The 19461-nt window shown below is 45.9% G+C and overlaps 1 protein-coding gene across 3 annotated transcripts in view; it reads right to left on the bottom strand.

Annotated features, from left to right (window-relative positions):
* Nucleotides 1-19461, bottom strand: part of STX6 (syntaxin 6) — a 140471-nt gene that overhangs the window by 75155 nt on the left and 45855 nt on the right. Inside the window, exons 7-8 of one of the 3 annotated variants that reach the window (XM_063939795.1) lie at nucleotides 19109-19203; nucleotides 14275-17087 (exon numbers count right to left, since the gene is read on the bottom strand). In XM_063939795.1, the coding sequence (XP_063795865.1) occupies nucleotides 16963-17087; nucleotides 19109-19203 (220 nt within the window). In that variant the 3' untranslated portion in view covers nucleotides 14275-16962. Of the gene's footprint in view, nucleotides 1-14274; nucleotides 17088-19108; nucleotides 19204-19461 lie in introns of those variants that run through there. The other 2 variants (XM_063939796.1, XM_063939794.1) reach the window with 2 other exon arrangements.

Here is a 19461-nt window from a genome sequence, read left to right as displayed (position 1 = left end):
AGGACCAACCACTTTGCTTGGCAGGATGGCTAATTGTGTATTTTCCATAGAAAAAAAAAACAAACACCGAAATGTAACTATGATGCTACTCCACCAAATAATAACCTCTATAAGAGTGAGTGTGCCACTCCTTTAGAGGGCGTGTGGCCCTCAGGCAGTTTGTTCCTCCTGGCATTTCCCCTGTTACTGGTGGGCCTGTCCAACACTGGGTCATAGACTCACTTACTATGAACACTTACTATGAACTATTAAGGTGCGCCTGTCACCAAGTCATTTCGTAGACCCCTATTATATGGGGAAATAATCATGATTAAAAAGATGATCTACCTAATCTGGGAGACATAGTGGAGGAACATCATCCATCATACCTCAGCGAAATCACTATTTCTTAGTAAATTGCTAAAAGGCATTGGTTAACCCAACACCATGTCTTCTTTAATTCTCTAAAGGCACACTTTAAGGGTCACTGTCCAAATAACCTGAACAGCTTGAAATTAAAACCTTCAAATGACATCTTCTGCACTTTGCTATATTACATATATGAAACATATTGGGGCTTTTCACATTATGGTGGCCAGGAATAAGGGATAGTAACACTCAGTGAGCCTTTAGATGAGATGGTGCCAGTGTTGCTATAATGTAAGGATGCTTTGTTGGGAAGCGATGAAGCCAGCATGCTGATTATAGCAGTGAATGAAGTTGCTGGACTGATGACAGAAAAGGTGTTTGTGCATCAAGGCTGCAAAATTGCACTGATAATGGATTCAGGAATTCGCAAAGGTCTACAGAGAGCTGATGGATTTAGCAATAGTCTGAAGGTCTGTAGCAATGATTAATACAGCAATGCTTCAGTGATCTACAGCAGGGAAACAATGAATCTCTGCAATGCCAAACTACAGACATGGCTGATTTGCAGTCATTCCTAGGTGAAACCTCGCAACCCGTGATCTTTTGAAGGAAATGATAAAAGAGAATATAAAACAGAACTTCCCTATGGCATGTAGGGAGCCCGGGTTTTATGGATGTTCACATTAGCTCAGTGATTTTTAAGTTGGGCACCTGGGAAAAAATAGGGAAAGCACAGAAATCGTATCTGGCTGGAAGCGTCATTTGGATTCTGGACACAAACGTGTCTTCTTTATGCGCATTTTTCTTTTTGGTATATGTTTACCTATCTTTGCTGCCTTTTGTATTCGGTTTAAGAGTTTTCGAAACACAGGAAGCAATCTTTATAATTATTTATTAACAGTTTCTTATATAGCGCAGCAAATTCCATTGCGCTTTACAACTGGACACTATTAGAAGACAAAAACTGGGTAAAAACAAACAGTCATAGAGGTAGGAGGGCCCTGCTCGCAGGCTTACAATCTATGGGGAAATAGGCATTGAAGGATAGGTGCTATCTATTGTATAGTTGTCCACCAGGTTGAAAAGGTTCTTGGTGGGCTGCATGATATCACATCACAGCAGTGATGAACCAAGGTCAAGAGGAAGGGAAAGTGGAGAATTAAATATGTGGAGGATATGTGTGGACTGTATTGTGGGGATGTAATTGGATAGGAAAGCTATGAAGGTAATGTGAGCGGTTCTGGAATTTGATAAGCTTGTCTGGATAGGTGAGCTTTCAGGGAACGTTTGAAGACTAGAGGAGAGTCTTAATGTACGTGGTAGGGCATTCCACAGAGTGGGTGCAGCCCAAAGAAAGTTCTGTAATCATGCATATGGCAGCAAGTAATGAGTGTGGATGAGAGATGTAGATCTTGTGAAGAACAAAGGGGCCGAGTTGGGAGATAGTTTGAGATAAGTGAAGAGATGTATGTTGGTGTAGTAAGGTTAATAGCCATGTGTGTAAGTAACAGTATTTTATATTGAATACAGTAGAATACAGGTAGGCAATGGAGGGACTGACATAGTGGGTCTGTAGATGATGAACGTCTAGCGAGGAAGATCAGCCTCGCAGCTGCATTCAGAATGGACTGTAGTGGTGAGAGTCTCTTCTTAGTAAGACCAGTAAGAAGACTATAGCAATAATCAATGCGGGAGATAATGAGAGCATGGATTAGAGTTTTAGCAGTGTTTTGTGTAAGATATGGTCGTATTTTGGATATGTTTCTTAGATGTATGTAACATGATTTTGAGACAGATTGAATGTGGGGAGCAAAGGACAGTTCTTAGTCAAGTATGACACCTAGGCAGCGAGCTTGTGGTGTAGGGATGATTGTAGAGTTCTGAACAGTGATAGAAATATCATGTTGGTAACAGGATCCGGTCTGAAGATCGACAGTGTCTAGGTGACAATGTTTAGGTCGACCACTATAGGTCGACAGTCACTAGGTCGACATGGATGGAAGGTCGACAGGGTTTCTAGGTCGACAGGTCTAAAGGTCGACATGAGTTTTTCAATTTTTTTTTCTTTTTTTGAATTTTTTCATACTTAACGATCCACGTGGACTACGATTGGAACGGTAAAGTGTGCCGAGCGAAGCGGTAGCGGAGCAAAGGCACCATGCCCGAAGCATGGCGAGCGAAGCGAGCTATGTGAGGGGACGCGGTGCACTAATTTGGGATCCCGGTCACTCTACGAAGAAAACGACACAAAAAAATAATAAAAAATCCTCATGTCGACCTTTAGACCTGTCGACCTAGCACATGTCGACCTAGAAACCCTGTCGACCTTCCATCCATGTCGACCTATAGTGGTCGACCTAAACATTGTCGACCTAGACACTGTCGATTTGATGAACCACACCCGTTGGTAACTGCAATTGGCTGGTGGAAATAGAATTAACTCTGTTTTAGAAATATTAAGTTTGAGGTGGCGAGATAACATCCAAGATGAAACAGCAGAAAGGTAGTTCAGTGAAAATAAAATAAAAAACCACTTAAAGCCCATATCCTACTGTAAGTGTGCAGCATGCATAGTAATATATTTTCTTATTTGCTTCGTTTTTAAAAAAATTTTTTTTTTTAGATTTTTAGTAGTCAATCCTTATATGCTGTTCTTGTTAATGTGAATATGAGTAATCCTGCACAACAGCTATACAGCAAGAAATACAGGAGAATTACCTGCATCTCCAGGCCCTTTATCCTGCTTTTTCTTCTTTGTGGGATTACGATCAGTGGGAACACAGAAAGAAAGCACAAGGCATGGGCTGCTACTGGGAAAATGTATCAGGGGTGGTCTGGGTGGTACAAAGGCCTTCTGAGCAAGGGAGTGCTCGATATTTACAAGGTGACACCCTTTGTAAGAACGCTGGGCAGAAAGAGGTTTGTGTGAAAGATGGTGGATTGTGTGCTAATGCCTCAGATAAGGTTATGTTGCTCCAGTAGATTCTAGCTATATCACAGAGAGGCCACAAGAAACTGATGAAAACAGCATCGCTATATCAAACTGGGCCTAATAGAATGCATATGGCTAAAGTCTAATCTCACCAAACACTACTTTTCTGTCTCTACCACCCCCTCTCTTCCACTGGCTGAAGGCATCCCCAAATATTCTATTACCTGCCCCCTTCTCTTCTCCCTCCCCAAATATACTTCTTCTCCCATGACTGCTCACCCTCCATCCTCTCTCCAGCGCTTCAAGAAACTTTCATAGCCAAAAGACCAAAAGTTTTTTTTTTTTCTATTTTCAGGGTCCTTCCCACTTTCCCCACTCAGAATCCAGTTCAAAATCCTCACCCTCATTTACAAAGCCTTAAACTAATCCTCCCCTCCCTACAACTCTAACCTCATCTTTGTCCACATTCCCTTTCTACTCTTCTGATAACCAAGACCTCTCCTCCACCCTGGTCACTTCCTCTCACGCTCACTTCCAAGATTTAGCTTGAAGTGCCCACTTCCTCCGAAACTCTCACCCTAGCTCACTCAGATTCTCTCTCAGCATCCCCAACTTTAAACAAGCCCTTAAAACGTACCTTTACATTAGTGTATCAGTCAACCTCACAGTGCAGTGGGAAAGTTTGGAGTTACAGTACCACAACGGCAGATGTGTGCAGCAATGAAGGCGAGTGGAGGTGGCAATTGGACAGCCTAGTATTTTGCAAGCACTAATCGCACCTAAGGAGCTTAGCCACTCCCCCATTGTGACGCCCTCTGTCCCGATTCCTGAAATACTGAGCGGTGTGCAAGCTGGACTTCAAATTCTCTAGCAAGTGGGTGGCTGGACCTTCAAGCTGCTGGCTAATGTATGGCAGCCCCCAACATCCACTGTGCTTGCATGATATTTGTATAGGAGAGATCATTGATTTAATAGCATCAGATAGGAAACTTCTCTATTACCGAAGTAGTTAAATTAGAAGCTTAGGCAGCGAAATGGAGAATGCGCTGCAATACAGACAAGTGTAAGGTAATGCACTGTGGTAACAAGAACAAAAATAACACCTACCTACTAAATGAGGTAAAATTAGGGGATTCTGTACTGGAAAAGGACTTAGGTGTCCTCATAGATAGCAAACTAAGCAGTAGTACCCAAAGTAGGACTGCAGCAAAGAAGGCTAATAAGATATTAGCATGCATAAAACGGGGAATTGATGCTAGGGACGAGAGTATTATACTCCCGTTATATAAATCACTTGTGAGGCCACACCTTGAATACTGTGTACAATTCTGGGCACCTTACTACAAAAAGGATATCCTGGAGCTAGAAAAGCTTCAAAGGCGGGCGACCAAACTAATTAAGGGTATGGAGACGCTGGAATACGAGGAAAGGCTTGCAAGAATAGGCATGTTTACACTGTAAAAGAGGAGATTAAGAGGGGACATGATCAACATTTACAAATAATAAGAATTTACTCACCGGTAATTCTATTTCTCGTAGTCCGTAGTGGATGCTGGGAACTCCGTAAGGACCATGGGGAATAGACGGGCTCCGCAGGAGACTGGGCACTCTAAAAAAAGATTAGGTACTATCTGGTGTGCACTGGCTCCTCCCTCTATGCCCCTCCTCCAGACCTCAGTTAGGGAAACTGTGCCCGGAAGAGCTGACATTACAAGGAAAGGAAATTTTGAATCCAGGGTAAGACCCATACCAGCCACACCAATCACACCGTACAACTTGTGATAACCATACCCAGTTAACAGTATGAACAACAACTGAGCCTCACTCAACGGATGGCTCATAACAGTAACCCTTATTTAAGCAATAACTATATACACGTATTGCAGAGAGTCCGCACTTGGGACGGGCGCCCAGCATCCACTACGGACTACGAGAAATAGAATTACCGGTGAGTAAATTCTTATTTTCTCTGACGTCCTAGTGGATGCTGGGAACTCCGTAAGGACCATGGGGATTATACCAAAGCTCCCAAACGGGCGGGAGAGTGCGGATGACTCTGCAGCACCGAATGAGCAAACACAAGGTCCTCCTCAGCCAGGGTATCAAACTTGTAGAACTTTGCAAATGTGTTTGAACCCGACCAAGTAGCAGCTCGGCAAAGCTGTAATGCCGAGACCCCTCGGGCAGCCGCCAAAGAAGAGCCCACCTTCCTTGTGGAATGGGCTTTTACCGATTTTGGATGTGGCAATCCAGCCGCAGAATGAGCCTGCTGAATCGTGCTACAGATCCAGCGAGCAATAGTTTGCTTTGAAGCAGGAGCACCCAACTTGTTGGGTGCATGCAAGATAAACAGCGAGTCAGTCTTCCTGACTCCAGCCGTTCTGGAAACATATTTTCAAAGCCCTGACTACGTCCAGCAACTTGGAGTCCTCCAAGTCCCGAGTAGCCGCAGGCACCACAATAGGTTGGTTCAAATGAAACGATGACACCACCTTTGGGAGAAATTGGGGATGAGTCCTCAATTCTGCCCTGTCCATATGGAAGATCAGATAAGGGCTTTTACATGACAAAGCCGCCAATTCCGACACACGCCTAGCCGATGCTAAGGCCAACAGCATAACCACTTTCCACGTGAGATACTTTAGTTCCACGGTCTTAAGTGGCTCAAACCAGTGGGATTTCAGGAAATCCAACACAACGTTAAGATCCCAGGGTGCCACTGGTGGCACAAAAGGGGGCTGAATATGCAGCACTCCCTTAACAAATGTCTGAACCTCAGGCAGTGAAGCCAGTTCTTTTTGAAGGAAAATGGATAGGGCTGAAATCTGGACCTTTATGGACCCCAATTTTAGGCCCATAGTCACCCCTGACTGTAGAAAGTGCAGGAATCGACCCAGCTGGAATACCTCTGTAGGGGCCTTCCTGGCCTCACACCAAGCAACATACTTCCGCCATATACGGTGATAATGTTTTGCTGTCACGTCTTTCCTAGCTTTTATCAGCGTAGGAATAACTTCATCCGGAATGCCTTTTTCCGCTAGGATCCGGCGTTCAACCGCCATGCCGTCAAACGCAGCCGCGGTAAGTCTTGGAACAGACACGGCCCTTGTTGCAGCAAGTCCTGTCTGAGAGGCAGAGGCCATGGGTCCTCTGTGCGCATTTCTTGCAGTTCCGGGTACCAAGTCCTTCTTGGCCAGTCCGGAACAATGAGTATTGTTCTTATTCCTCTCTTTCTTACTATTCTCAGTACTTTTGGTATGAGAGGAAGAGGAGGAAACACATATACCGAATGGTACACCCACGGTGTCACTAGGGCGTCCACAGCTATCGCCTGAGGGTCCCTTGACATGGCGCAATATCTTTTTAGCTTTTTGTTGAGGCGGGACGCCATCATGTCCACCTGTGGCAGTTCCCATCGGTTTGGATTCAGTTGGAAGACTTCCTGATGAAGTCCCCACTCTCCCGGGTGGAGGTCATGTCTGCTGAGGAAGTCTGCTTCCCAGTTGTCCACTCCCGGAATGAACACTGCCGACAGTGCTTGCACGTGATTCTCCGCCCATCGAAGAATCTTTGTGGCTTCCGCCATTGCCATCCTGCTTCTTGTGCCGCCCCGGCGGTTTACATGGGCGACCGCCGTGATGTTGTCTGACTGCCGAAGGGAATGGCTTCGTATGAAGCCACCATTTTTCCCAGGACTCGCGTGCAGTGATGCACCGATACCTGTTTTGGTTTCAGGAGGTCCCTGACCAGAGATGCTAATTCCTGGGCCTTCTCCACCGGGAGAAACACCTTCTTCTGTTCTCTGTCCAGAATCATGCCCAGGAAAAGCAGACGCGTCGTAGGAATCAGCTGCGACTTTGGAACATTCAGAATCCAGCCGTGCTGTAGTAACACTTCCTGAGAGAGTGTTACGCTGATCAACAACTGCTCCCTGGACCTCGCCTTTATGAGGAGATCGTTCAAGTACGGGATAATTATAACTCTCTTCTGCCGAAGGAGTATCATCATTTCGGCCATTACCTTGGTAAATATTCTCGGTGCCGTGGACAGGCCAAACGGCAACGTCTGGAACTGGTAATGACAGTCCTGTACCACAAATCTGAGGTACTCTTGGTGAGGTGGGTAAATGGGGACATGCAAGTAAGCATCTTTGATGTCCAGCGACACCATAAAATCCCCCTCTTCCAGGCTTGCAATGACCGCTCTGAGCGATTCCATTTTGAACTTGAATTTCTTTATATAAGTGTTCAAGGACTTTAGATTCAGAATGGGTCTCACCGAACCGTCCGGTTTCGGTACCACAAACATTGTGGAATAGTAACCCCTTCCCTGTTGAAGGAGGGGGACCCTGACAATCACTTGCTGGAGGTACAGCTTGTGAATTGCCGCCAGCACTACCACCCTTTCCATGGGGGAAGCTGGCAAGGCTGATTTGAGGTAACGGCGGGGGGGAGTCGCTTCGAATTCCAGCTTGTATCCCTGAGATACAATTTGTATAGCCCAGAGATCCACCTGTGAACGAATCCACTGGCTGCTGAAGTTTCGGAGACGCGCCCCCACCGCACCTGGCTCCGCCTGTGGAGCCCCAACGTCATGCGGTGGACTTAGTGGAAGTAGGGGAGGACTTTTGGTCCTGGGAACTTGCTGCATGGTGCAGCTTCTTACCTCTACCCCTGCCTCTGGCAAGAAAGGATGCACCCCTGACCCTCTTGCCTTTTTGGGAACGAAAGGACTGCATTTGATAATACGGTGCTTTCTTAGGCTGTGAGGAAACCTGAGGCAAGAAAGTGGACTTTCCAGCTGTCGCTGTAGACACGAGGTCCGACAGACCGTCCCCAAACAACTCCTCACCCTTATAAGGCAAAACCTCCATGTGTTTTTTAGAATCAGCATCTCCTGTCCATTGCCGAGTCCATAAGACCCTCCTGGCAGAAATGGACATAGCACCAATTCTAGAGCCCAGCAGGCAAATGTCCCTCTGAGCATCTCGCATATATAAGACGACGTCTTTGATATGGCCCAGGGTTAGCAAAACAGTATCTCTGTCGAGGGAATCTATGTCGTCTAACAGAGTATCTGTCCACGCTGCTACAGCACTACACATCCAGGCTGAAGCAATAGCAGGTCTCAGTAGAGTACCAGAGTGTGTATACACTGACTTCAGGATAGCTTCCTGCTTTCTATCCGCAGGCTCCTTTAAGGCGGCCGTATCCTGAGACGGCAGGGCCACCTTTTTAGATAAGCGTGTCAGCGCCTTGTCCACCCTAGGGGATGTTTCCCAACGTAACCTGTCCGTTGGCGGGAAAGGGTACGCCATCAGTAACCTCTTAGAAATCACTAATTTCTTATCAGGGGAACTCCACGCTTCTTCACACAATTCATTTAATTCATCAGATGGGGGAAAAGTCACTGGCTGCTTTTTCTCCCCAACATATAAACCCTCTTGGTATTAACCGGGTTACTCTCAGAAATGTGTAATACATCTTTCATTGCAATAATCATGTATCGGATGGCCTTGGTCATTTTAGACTGTAAATGTGCCTCATCATCGTAGACACTGGAGTCGGACTCCGTGTCGGCATCTGTGTCAACCATCTGAGATAGAGGGCGTTTATGAGCCCCTGACAACTTCTGAGACGCCTGGGCAGGCGCGGGCTGAGACCCCGGCTGTCCCAAGGCTGCAGCGTCATCAAACCTTTTATGCAAGGAGTTTACATTGTCATTTAAGACCTTCCACATATCCATCCAATCAGGTGTCGGCCCCGACGGGGGCGATACCACACTTATCTGCCCTTGCTCCGCCTCCACGTAACCTTCTTCATCAAACATGTCGACACAGCCGTACCGACACACCGCACACACACACACAGGGAATGCTCAGACTGAGGACAGGACCCCACAAAGTCCTTTGGGGAGACAGAGAGAGTATGCCAGCACACACCACAGCGCTATATAACAGCCATTTTCACTGCTAATAAGTGATTTTCCCAATAGCTGCTTTTTTGTATTGATTTGCGCCTAAATTTATGTGCCCCCCCTCTCTTTTTAAGAAGGCCCTGCCCCTTCAGTGGCGGGCTTCTGTCCCCCCCCCCCCCCCCCCCCAGCGCCTTGCACCCTACAGTGACCGGAGTGTGTAAGTGTGCTGGGAGCAATGGCGCACAGCTGCGGTGCTGTGCGCTACCTTAATGAAGACAGGAGTCTTCAGCCGCCGATTTCATCGTCTTCCAGCTTCTGTTCTTCTGGCTCTGCAAGGGGGACGGCGGCGCGGCTCCGGGAACGGACGATCGAGGACAGGTGCCTGTGTTCGAACCCTCTGGAGCTAATGGTGTCCAGTAGCCTAAGAAGCACAAGCTAGCTGCAAGCAGGTAGGTTTGCTTCTCTCCCCTTAGTCCCACGTAGCAGTGAGTCTGTTGCCAGCAGAAGCTCACTGAAAATAAAAAACCTAATAAATACTTTCTTTTCTAGTAAGCTCAGGAGAGCCCACTAGGAGCACCCAGCTCTGGCCGGGCACAGATTCTAACTGAGGTCTGGAGGAGGGGCATAGAGGGAGGAGCCAGTGCACACCAGAAAGTACCTAATCTTTTTTTAGAGTGCCCAGTCTCCTGCGGAGCCCGTCTATTCCCCATGGTCCTTACGGAGTTCCCAGCATCCACTAGGACGTCAGAGAAATATAAGGGGACATTATACAGATCTTGCGCAGGACCTGTTTTTGGTTAGATCAACACAGAGAACTCGTGGACACTCGCTCAGGTTAGAGGAGGGAGATTCCGCACAATACGGCGTAAAGGCTTTTTTACGGTAAGGACGATACGTGTTTGGAATTCCCTGCCTGAGAGAGTTGTAATGGCAGACTCAGTCAACACCTTTAAGAATGGGTTAGATAAATTCCTAATGGATAAGGATATCCAGGGTTACAGGGCATAGTCACACACTATGGTTATTATAAAAAAGAGGGGTAAAACGTAACGGCAGTCATCAACTTCAGTCAAAATTTTCTACAAAATAATCGTGCATAGGAGACCACAAATAGGTTGAACTCGATGGACAATTGTCTTATTTCAACCTTAGATACTATGGGGGTCATTCCGAGTTGTTCGCTCGCAAGCGGATTTTAGCAGATTTGCTCATGCTAAGCCGCCGCCTACTGGGAGTGAATCTTAGCATCTTAAAATTGCGAACAATGTATTCGCAATATTGCGATTACACACCTCGTAGCAGTTTCTGAGTAGCTCCAGACTTACTTGGCATCTGCGATCATTTCAGTGCTTGTCGTTCCTGGTTTGACGTCACAAACACACCCAGCGTTCGCCCAGACACTCCCCCGTTTCTCCGGCCACTCCTGCGTTTTTTTCCGGAAACTGTAGCGTTTTTACCCACACGCCCATAAAACGGCCTGTTTCCGCCCAGTAACACCCATTTCCTGTCAATCACATTACGATCGCCAGAACGAAGAAAAAGCCGTGAGTAAAAATCCTAACTGCATAGCAAATTTACTTGGCGCAGTCGCAGTGCGGACATTGCGCATGCACATTAAGCGGAAAATCGCTGCGATGCGAAGATTTTTACCGAGCGAACAACTCGGAATGACCCCCTATGTTACTATGTATGTTACCAATTTTGAGATGTAAAAGCTGTAAGATGTGAAGGACAACTGCTGGAAGCTTTCTCTTGGAAGTAGAAGAGTGGAACCCAAGACAAAGGAGGTAGAAGTACCAACCAGACCTACAGTACCTAAGTTTGTATCACCAAAAGTGCCTTCCACCTAGCCTGTGACCTCCTATAGGCATAGGACCTCCACCATCAATGACTAGCAATCAAGCACTAAAACCAGGAGCCATTCTATGTACTTCTCGGCCCCCTAATCTCAACACAAATGTATTCTGTGTGTCTGTATTTATAATAAGAAATACCTGTACCATGAGCACATCACAGGGAAATCCTACACGGAGAACTGATTATTATTATTAGTATAGATCCTTTCATAAATGTCACCATTACAGTTGAAGCAAAACTGTAGATCTGACATTATCCAGCATCCAGACCACGGAGAGCAAGACAGCCAGCAACGTGATCTGTAACAGGCTTGTAACAAAGCCAACAGTTCTCCGGTGGCCGCTTTTAGTTCCACAACAGATGGACAGCACATCTTCTGCCTCAGTAGGACTATACCTGGAAATACTGGCAATTCGGAGTCATGATCTCCACTGCTGATTTCCATCATGATGGCAGTAGTAATAGTACAACAATATTGATGTCTCTTGTAACCAGGGCTTCCTCATATAAGTTGTTTATCCAATGTTCCAGGCGCTGAGGGATGTACTGATGTGCTAAAACTACAATATACAGGCGTTCCTAAGTCTTTTTTTACTAAAATAAATGTAAAGGTTTATGGGAGTAATTCAGAGTTGATCGCAGCAGCATATTTGTTAGCAGTTGGGCAAACCATGTGTACTGCAGGGGGGGGGGGGGGGGGGGCAGATACAACATGTGCAGAGAGTGTTAAATTTGGGGGGGGGGGGGGGGGGGGGGTTAAAACTGAAATCTAAATTGCAGTGTAAAAATAACGCAGCCAGTATTTACCCTGCACAGAAACAAAATAACTCACCCAAATCTAACTCTCTCTGCAAATGTTATATCTGCCACACCTGCCGTGCACATGGTTTTGCCCAACTGCTAACAAATTTGCTGCTGTGATCAACTCTGACTTACTCCCTATGTACAAAGAAACACAACATCTTAGCAGTGTTAACTAAACAGTTTAGCATTAAAATAAGATGGCAATACTTTCATCCCCTCCCCCAAATCCCTGTCAGCAGTGAAAGTGTACAGCAGCCCTCTCTTACATGCCATGCAATTGTAAGAAGCCCCCATCCCCCGCCAGACTGAGAATACTCAGCCCAAACAACAACAAGCCCATGACATTATGAAAGAGCTCTCTCCCTTCCCCCACAAATACTGAGTGACCACTACTCTCTCCTCAAACACACCCAGGGAGACAAAACAACACATAGGTCTGTTCTTCCCCCACCCTTAGGATATCAGCACATTCCCCCCACTCAGGCTTCACAAAGTCAGCAACTAGGTCTCTTGTGATACTCTGGGCTCATTCAGATGACAGTGGGCATTTAGTAAGAACAGGATAACCGCAAACTCCTGGGAACATTGCAAAGGCATGGGGACCATGGATCCCGTACACTGCTGCCGGGTAGACGACCAAAAAGAAGATCCATGGGAGAAACAACCCAAGTACTGGGATATCTTCCTTAATAACGGTCACTTAGTTTTCTTAATACAGGATCTCACTGTCTGAACTTTATTGTTTCTGTGTATCATTGTAATTTCCAGCATGTGAGGCTGACCTGTGGTTTCCACCTCATCTTTAATTCTCCTCTGAACAAGCTCCTGATTGCGACATTGATACTTTGGGTAAACTTACAGAAGCTGGCAACTCAGCCTTGGAACATGGGGTAAGAACCCCCCCAACCAGGGACGAATCTAGACTTTTCTTTAGGGGGGGGCGGTTTACGGTTTAATCTAGACTCCTCCCTCTACAGTCCCAACTCCTCCCATCTGCAATCCTAACTCCTCCTCTCTCAATTGTGACTGAACTTTTTGAGTGAGACTGAGATAGAGCTTTGTGATTGTTGTATGTACATGTGACTGTGCTATGGGGTAATTGTATTTATTAGCCCTAGTACCCACACACCAGCAAGTGAGGGGCAAATGCTCTGTAACCCTTGCTCTCCTGGCTCCTCTGTGCTGCTGTGGTATAAGCTGCAGCACATCGTTCTGCCTCAGGCTCTCCCAGGAGAGCTCTCTTCTGCTCAAAAGTGGGCATGGCTATGACTGTGTCAGGGGAAGCGGTCGCCCCCTTCGCCCCCCCCCCCCCCCCCCCCCCGATCAGGCCCTGCCCCCAACACACACACACAATCCCCATCAGATTATCAGCATATTCCTACAGAACACTGATTTGCAAATCAACATGCATATTATTTATATTATTTAAGGATAGTTTAAAATGAACTGCGGGGAAAGAGAACGGTGGTTGCGTCATTCATGACTGGTGCACTGGAATAAGTTACTTGCTGCTTTGAAATGCAAATAAATGGTTACCCTGTATTCACTGCCCAGAACACACATTTTTGTTATGTATTAGTCATTCTGGCAGGCCTCAGCCCCACCCTTCACATGACGTGGGAAATGAAAGCTGGAACGTCCTCAGCAGACACTAGTCTATCTTGAAGATTAACTACATGTGTGGAAATGGGAAATGAAGCCCTGTACACAGAGTGCTGGTCCTGTAATCACCAGCTGGAGCAGCACTTCACTGCAAGGAGAATGCAGAATGCACATCATATGGAATACGGATCATTGGAACTATATAGCAGAGACACAATTTACGAAGGCCAGAAGAGCCGCTTGGCAGAGCAAATGAAACCTGGACCCACTGTGTGCCCTGACTTGCATACATTTTGCTGCTAGGTCTCTAGAGCCAAACACATCTCCATCTGTGGAAGTGTAGACGTTAGCCAGGTCAGAGGGAAGATGCTGGGCGGAGTGAAAGTCTGAATTTTGCACAGCAACATTATAATAGTGATAGAAAGCAGGGGAGAAGACACACTAAATTAATGGTCCCTCTGAATTCTGCATCAGCAAAGAGATACTTAAATCCTGCCCTGTTTGTTTTTTTTAGCAGAACTTGATTAATGTAGCAAAAAACCCTGAGGTCCTGCCAAATGGACTTTCAGTGCCGTGATCAGTTACCATTGGTCGGACCACTACAAGTTAGAAAACAGAAGCAAATGTCTGATTAGCTGCAATTAGTCACTGCATATGTACCCTTTGTTAGTAAATACCCCCCCCATGCTACAACAGTACTGTAGACACAGAGGTTCATGAAGAAATAACGACTAAACACAAAAATTCGGCATGAGTCGTCACATCCAACAGATTTGTCAGTATATTGTTTTTTTTATGCAAGAAATATACTAATATATGTAAAAGAAATTTCATTTATTTAATCACTTGAGCTTTCTGGAAATTCACAGACTACAAACATACAAAAATAATATGTGCATGATATGGAAACATACAAGAGGTCACCGGAAGAACCTACACCTGTATTACCTGCAGGCGCAGTGCTCACTATGCCAGCTGGAGCCGTGTAATTCCAACCGCATGTTTTCAGCAGCGTTATATGTCCACAGAACAAATACTGTAGTGTTAGGTAAAGGAGAGTACTTTAGGGAAATTCAATTCTCCACTATGTTACTTTCATTCTACGCTGTACCTCTACGGGATGCAAGGAAAATACGCATAGATACATGGCCCAAGGAATGCCTTCTCAACTGTTCCGGCGGCACATAGCGGAGAACTGAACTGCCCCCTTCATCTGTAGCAGAGTACTGTCCTTTCCAGCTAGGCATATTGAAATAATCATAGTGATTCTTAACCCTTTACTAGTGATTCCAAGGTTTAGGCCATATAGTGTTTATAGGAAAGGCTATATTTTACCAAGTGCGGCAATTTGTGCTTTCACAGTCTCATCACACTGACTTATCACTAAGAATTGGTTGTTTCTACCCTAAATAAATGCACACTGTACTCATAACAGCCTTCCAGCACCAAGCTATGTCACCTAGATTAATCTACCACAAAGCGCAGTACTGTGGTAGTTCCTACTGAAATAGTATTTAAAAAAATACAAAAAGAACTTTCATCAGCACGTGCGCCTCTCAGGGTGGGGACACAGACGATATGTCCGATACCCACGGAAGGGAGTGACAATATTGCCCACATCAGTCATGCGCTATATCGTTTTACATGGGCAACTGATGTATCCTTACATTGGTTGTCTTGTCAGCCCCCATCCTGGTTGCTGTAATGTGTACCCTGCCTTAAGCTGGGTACACACAAGGCGACATGCCCCATGAGCGATATTGTCAGTGTTTGGCCGTGAACTCCCGGGCAAATGACACAGTGCATATACACAATGATTTCGCTAATGATATCGTTCAGTGACATCATCTCACCATTGCCCCTAACATACAGTATCAAATAATGGGGCAGATGCATTAAGCCTAGAGAAGTTATAAAGCAGTGATAAGTGAAAGGGGATAATGCACCAGCTAATCACCTCCTAACTGTCAATTTACATATTGGAGTGGATTGGCTGGTGCGTTATCACCCTGCGCTTATCACTGCTTTATCACCTCTCCAGGCTTAATACATCTGCTCCAATATCGTCAAAAAAATTGGCCTGCGTGTACAGACGATGGAAGACCTCGTCAATGACCTGCGGGAGCGCACATCGTTCACAAAATAGTGCATACACACTGTACAATATCGTTCAGAAATGTCGTCATCTATCATATCATTAATAAAAATCGCCTAGTTTGTAACCAGCTTCAGTCTGTGGTTTGTTTCAAACAGATAGAAATGTCCCTCCCCATATACAATGGCTCAAAACAGATTTACATAAAGATTACTGCCAACGTTCCAATACAGTTCACAGCATTTGGAATATATTTAGTGTTTGGTTCAATAGAATGTGGGTAATTACATCACATATGGTACAAACAGACAGGAACAGACTGCATTCAGGAAAACAAAGGGATATAGACACAAGGCAGGCAACAGACAGAAGGGCCGTACAAAAGACAGGGATATGGGTGGGTGAGGGGCTGCGGGGAAATACAGTACAACACATAGGCCAGCCTATCATCGACACATATATAAAAACAGGTTCAGTAGTGAGCACACAGATTCAGTCCTATTCACAAGTCTCTATGATACAGTTATTAGAACTGTAACTGTTCACACAGTGGCATGCCCTTGTTATCTCCGGATGCTGTTCCAGAGCCTAAGTGTCCGCCTGATACTGTTTCATGATAATCAGTTATAAAATAAAGAAAAATCAGGATGAAAAAATGTTCCAATGAATTCCAGACTGATTTGTAGCAATTTTAAAATGCATTGTGAATTCCTTCCAATATACTGGGAAGAAGGTTTTCTTCTGCAGCCAGGGACTCTGAGAAACCAGGCTCTTCAGCAGACGAAGGGCCCTTTAACCACAGATTTACTACAAGCTACAGTAATATGAATGTGGTATTGTTCTACAGCCTCCTATACAGTTTTGCAAAAATAAAGCCAATCAGCCACACTGTTGTTTCTTTAAAACATCTTGCAGCAGTGTTCGTGCTAGATTCTCCCAGAAACAGGAGCAGATCTATAATGTATTCCAGATGCCAAGAATTAAGATCGCTATGAACCAGACTGCTTTGCAGTGCCAGCAAATCCCATGTGGTTTTGTTTCCCAGAACAAAGCTGCACACATGCGGCCAAATGTCCACAGTCTTTCCTTTGCTTCTGATCCGGTGGATAGGCAAGCTTAAGACAAGGCTCCTTTGGAAGAGAGAATGAGGCAGACGGTGATCAAGGAAACACTGCAACAGTAATCCAGTGTGTAAACAGCCCAGGAGGGCATCAGGAAACCTCAGGGCAGAACACTCTGGGCGATAGGTGCGGCCAAAAGCCGGGATACCGTAGAGTTCTGAGCAGTCTGTAGATGACGCTATGGCTTGTAGCCACAATGGTACAAACATCACAAAATGCCCATTTGTCACGACAATGCCACTTCACACGGCAAAACATCCTTTTTCATTGGGATAACGGGAAATGCATTATGAAAAGTCCCAATGTAATGTGCAAGTCACAATGTAAAATACAAGATCAGCACAACCAGGAGCAGTGCAAGCAGCACAACAATGGCACACCACTGCCGCCGATCTGCAGGAGGGAACACAACCTGGTTAATGAACACAATCATTTGGAATTGACACCATGGATAGTTTTAATTCAGTAGATGCAGCTGGAGAACCACTGGGATGCCTAAGCCTGACCTGGATCCTAGCATATGTAGCATGAGCTAGTCACAGCATCCGATTCATTCCTAATAAACAGTACGGTTCTGAAAACATGGATGAGCAAACACTGGTCAGGAACAGTTAGTTGGTTGCCACAGGAGGGACTTTAAAAAACGGTTATAAATGTTATACTGGAACAGCAGCCAGATGTTTTATGGGCCTTTCCTTGGGCATCAAACGTGCCTCCCCTCTGTGCATATTTTCCAGATGTCTTAGGAGCAATTGTGTATTAATTGGTGTATTGACAGATCACTGTCCTAGAAAAATAAAAGGCAATAAAATGATGCCGTGCAAATTTTAACAACTATTTCAGGCTCTCCAATTAAACCCAACAGTGGGCAGCATGTGTGTGTGGAAATGTTTGGAAAAACCCTCATAAGAGGACACATGGAGAAGCATAGCAACTAATCAACTTCTAACTATCCTGTAACAAGTCCTTTTTATAAAACGATACCTAGAAGCTGATTGGGCCACTTCTCCGCCTGACATATTTAGATGGTTTTATTACAGCTTCCTTTTACACCTGTGGTTCTCAAACTGGGGGGTGTATTCATGAAGCAGTGAAAAGAGTGGAGAAGTGAGCCAGTGGAGAAGTTCCCTATGGCAACCAATCAGCTGCTCCATACAATTGTATAGTATGCAAATTATAAATGCTAGTTCAATGCTGATTGGTTGCCATTGGCTCACTTCTCCACACTTTTCACTGCTTCATGAATAGACCCCAGAGTGCTGTGGGGCACTTGCAGGGGTGCCACGGGTTGATGGTCCATGACCGAACTAAGGGCCCGATTCAGCACTGAACGTATAAGTGCTGAAATCGCTATTTGGCGATTTCAGCACATCTGCGCATGCTGCAATGCGCATGCGTGAGGACTTAAACTGTGATCGTAGTCCAAGTCCAGGCAGGGGGCGGGAACGGTGCATCGACGCAGCATTTTGTAAGTCATGACAGCGTTGGGGGTGGCGTGGTACGGACAATAGAGGCACGTCTGGACCGCCGTTTGTGGGGCGGGCCGTGGCGGCTGCATTAACCGGAAACATGGCTGCCCAGGGACTACCTTCGCATCTAGGCTGCGTAGGAAGGGGACAACCCGTAAGATGCGTATAGCGATGCGGCCCCCGCATGCTAGAGACATGAGTTGTAGTTTTGCGATTTCTTGCAAAACTACAACTCATGCTGAATTAGGTCCTAAATTACTTATGGTTAATACAGTAACGGATCTTGCCATGGGCAAGCAGGACTTTTGCCCGGGGCGCCGGCGCCATCCGGAGGGCGCCGCACCATGGCAAGATCCGCCACTGTGCCCCCCGCTGCCGGTGTCCCCCCGCAGTGAAGGGAACTAGACACTATCCGTCTAGTTTCCCTTTGTGGAGAGGACCTTTGCTGTGCGGTGAGCGATGACGTCATCGCGCACCGCACATCATTGTGGGACTGGCACAGACGCTAGGGGTCATGATTGACCTCTAGTGTCTATGCTGTGCTATGGGAGAGACGTCATGACGTCCTATGGGAGAGACGTCATGAAAAGCGGCAGCGGCGGAGGTCTGCAACGGCCGGGACTCAGGAGCGGGGATTGTAAGTATCCTTTTTTTTTTTTTAAGCGGCGCTACTGGGGGCACAACTCTACAGGAGGCGTAACTGACCACGCCCCTGTATGAAGCCACGCCCCTATTTTCTGCCCGGGGCGCCACAAGGGCTAGAACCGGCCCTGGGTTAATATAATAGGGTAAAGCCAGTGCTGGTGGTTCTATGCAATACTGCATAATTGGTGGTGCTGAATAAATAAAGAGTAATAACACAAAATTATTAATTATTATTGGTTAAATTATTAATTAAATTATCTTCCCAACCTACACCAACCCAACTGTACACTGTACTGCTCTGGGCTGTGCCTACACTCACCGCTGGTCATGTGCGACACCTTTGCCAGTTTCTTCAGAACATTATCCATGCGAGACTGCGCAGTGTCCAGTTCATGTGAGAAGTCATCCAGCATCCTGCACGGAATAAAGACTGGTCACTTAATGATTGGTAATAGAGCTACCAATGATTTAGACAATCATAATGAACACATTTTGGGGGAGATTCAAATGTTTGAAAAGTCAGTTGGGAGTTTGTTTTTTACTGTCTATTATATAGGAAAAAAACTGACACCCAACTGACTTTTCGAACATTTGAATTCCACCCTTTGAATATAAGAAAGTGTCTATGGATTGTGGGGCAGAAAATGAGCGCAAGTGTGACCTGTTTGGGTG

The sequence above is a fragment of the Pseudophryne corroboree genome, chromosome 9, assembly GCF_028390025.1.
Source record: "Pseudophryne corroboree isolate aPseCor3 chromosome 9, aPseCor3.hap2, whole genome shotgun sequence".
Taxonomy (NCBI): domain Eukaryota; kingdom Metazoa; phylum Chordata; class Amphibia; order Anura; family Myobatrachidae; genus Pseudophryne; species Pseudophryne corroboree.
The sequence above is the reverse complement of the archived record's forward strand: the minus strand, read 5'-3'. Positions and strand labels throughout refer to the sequence as shown.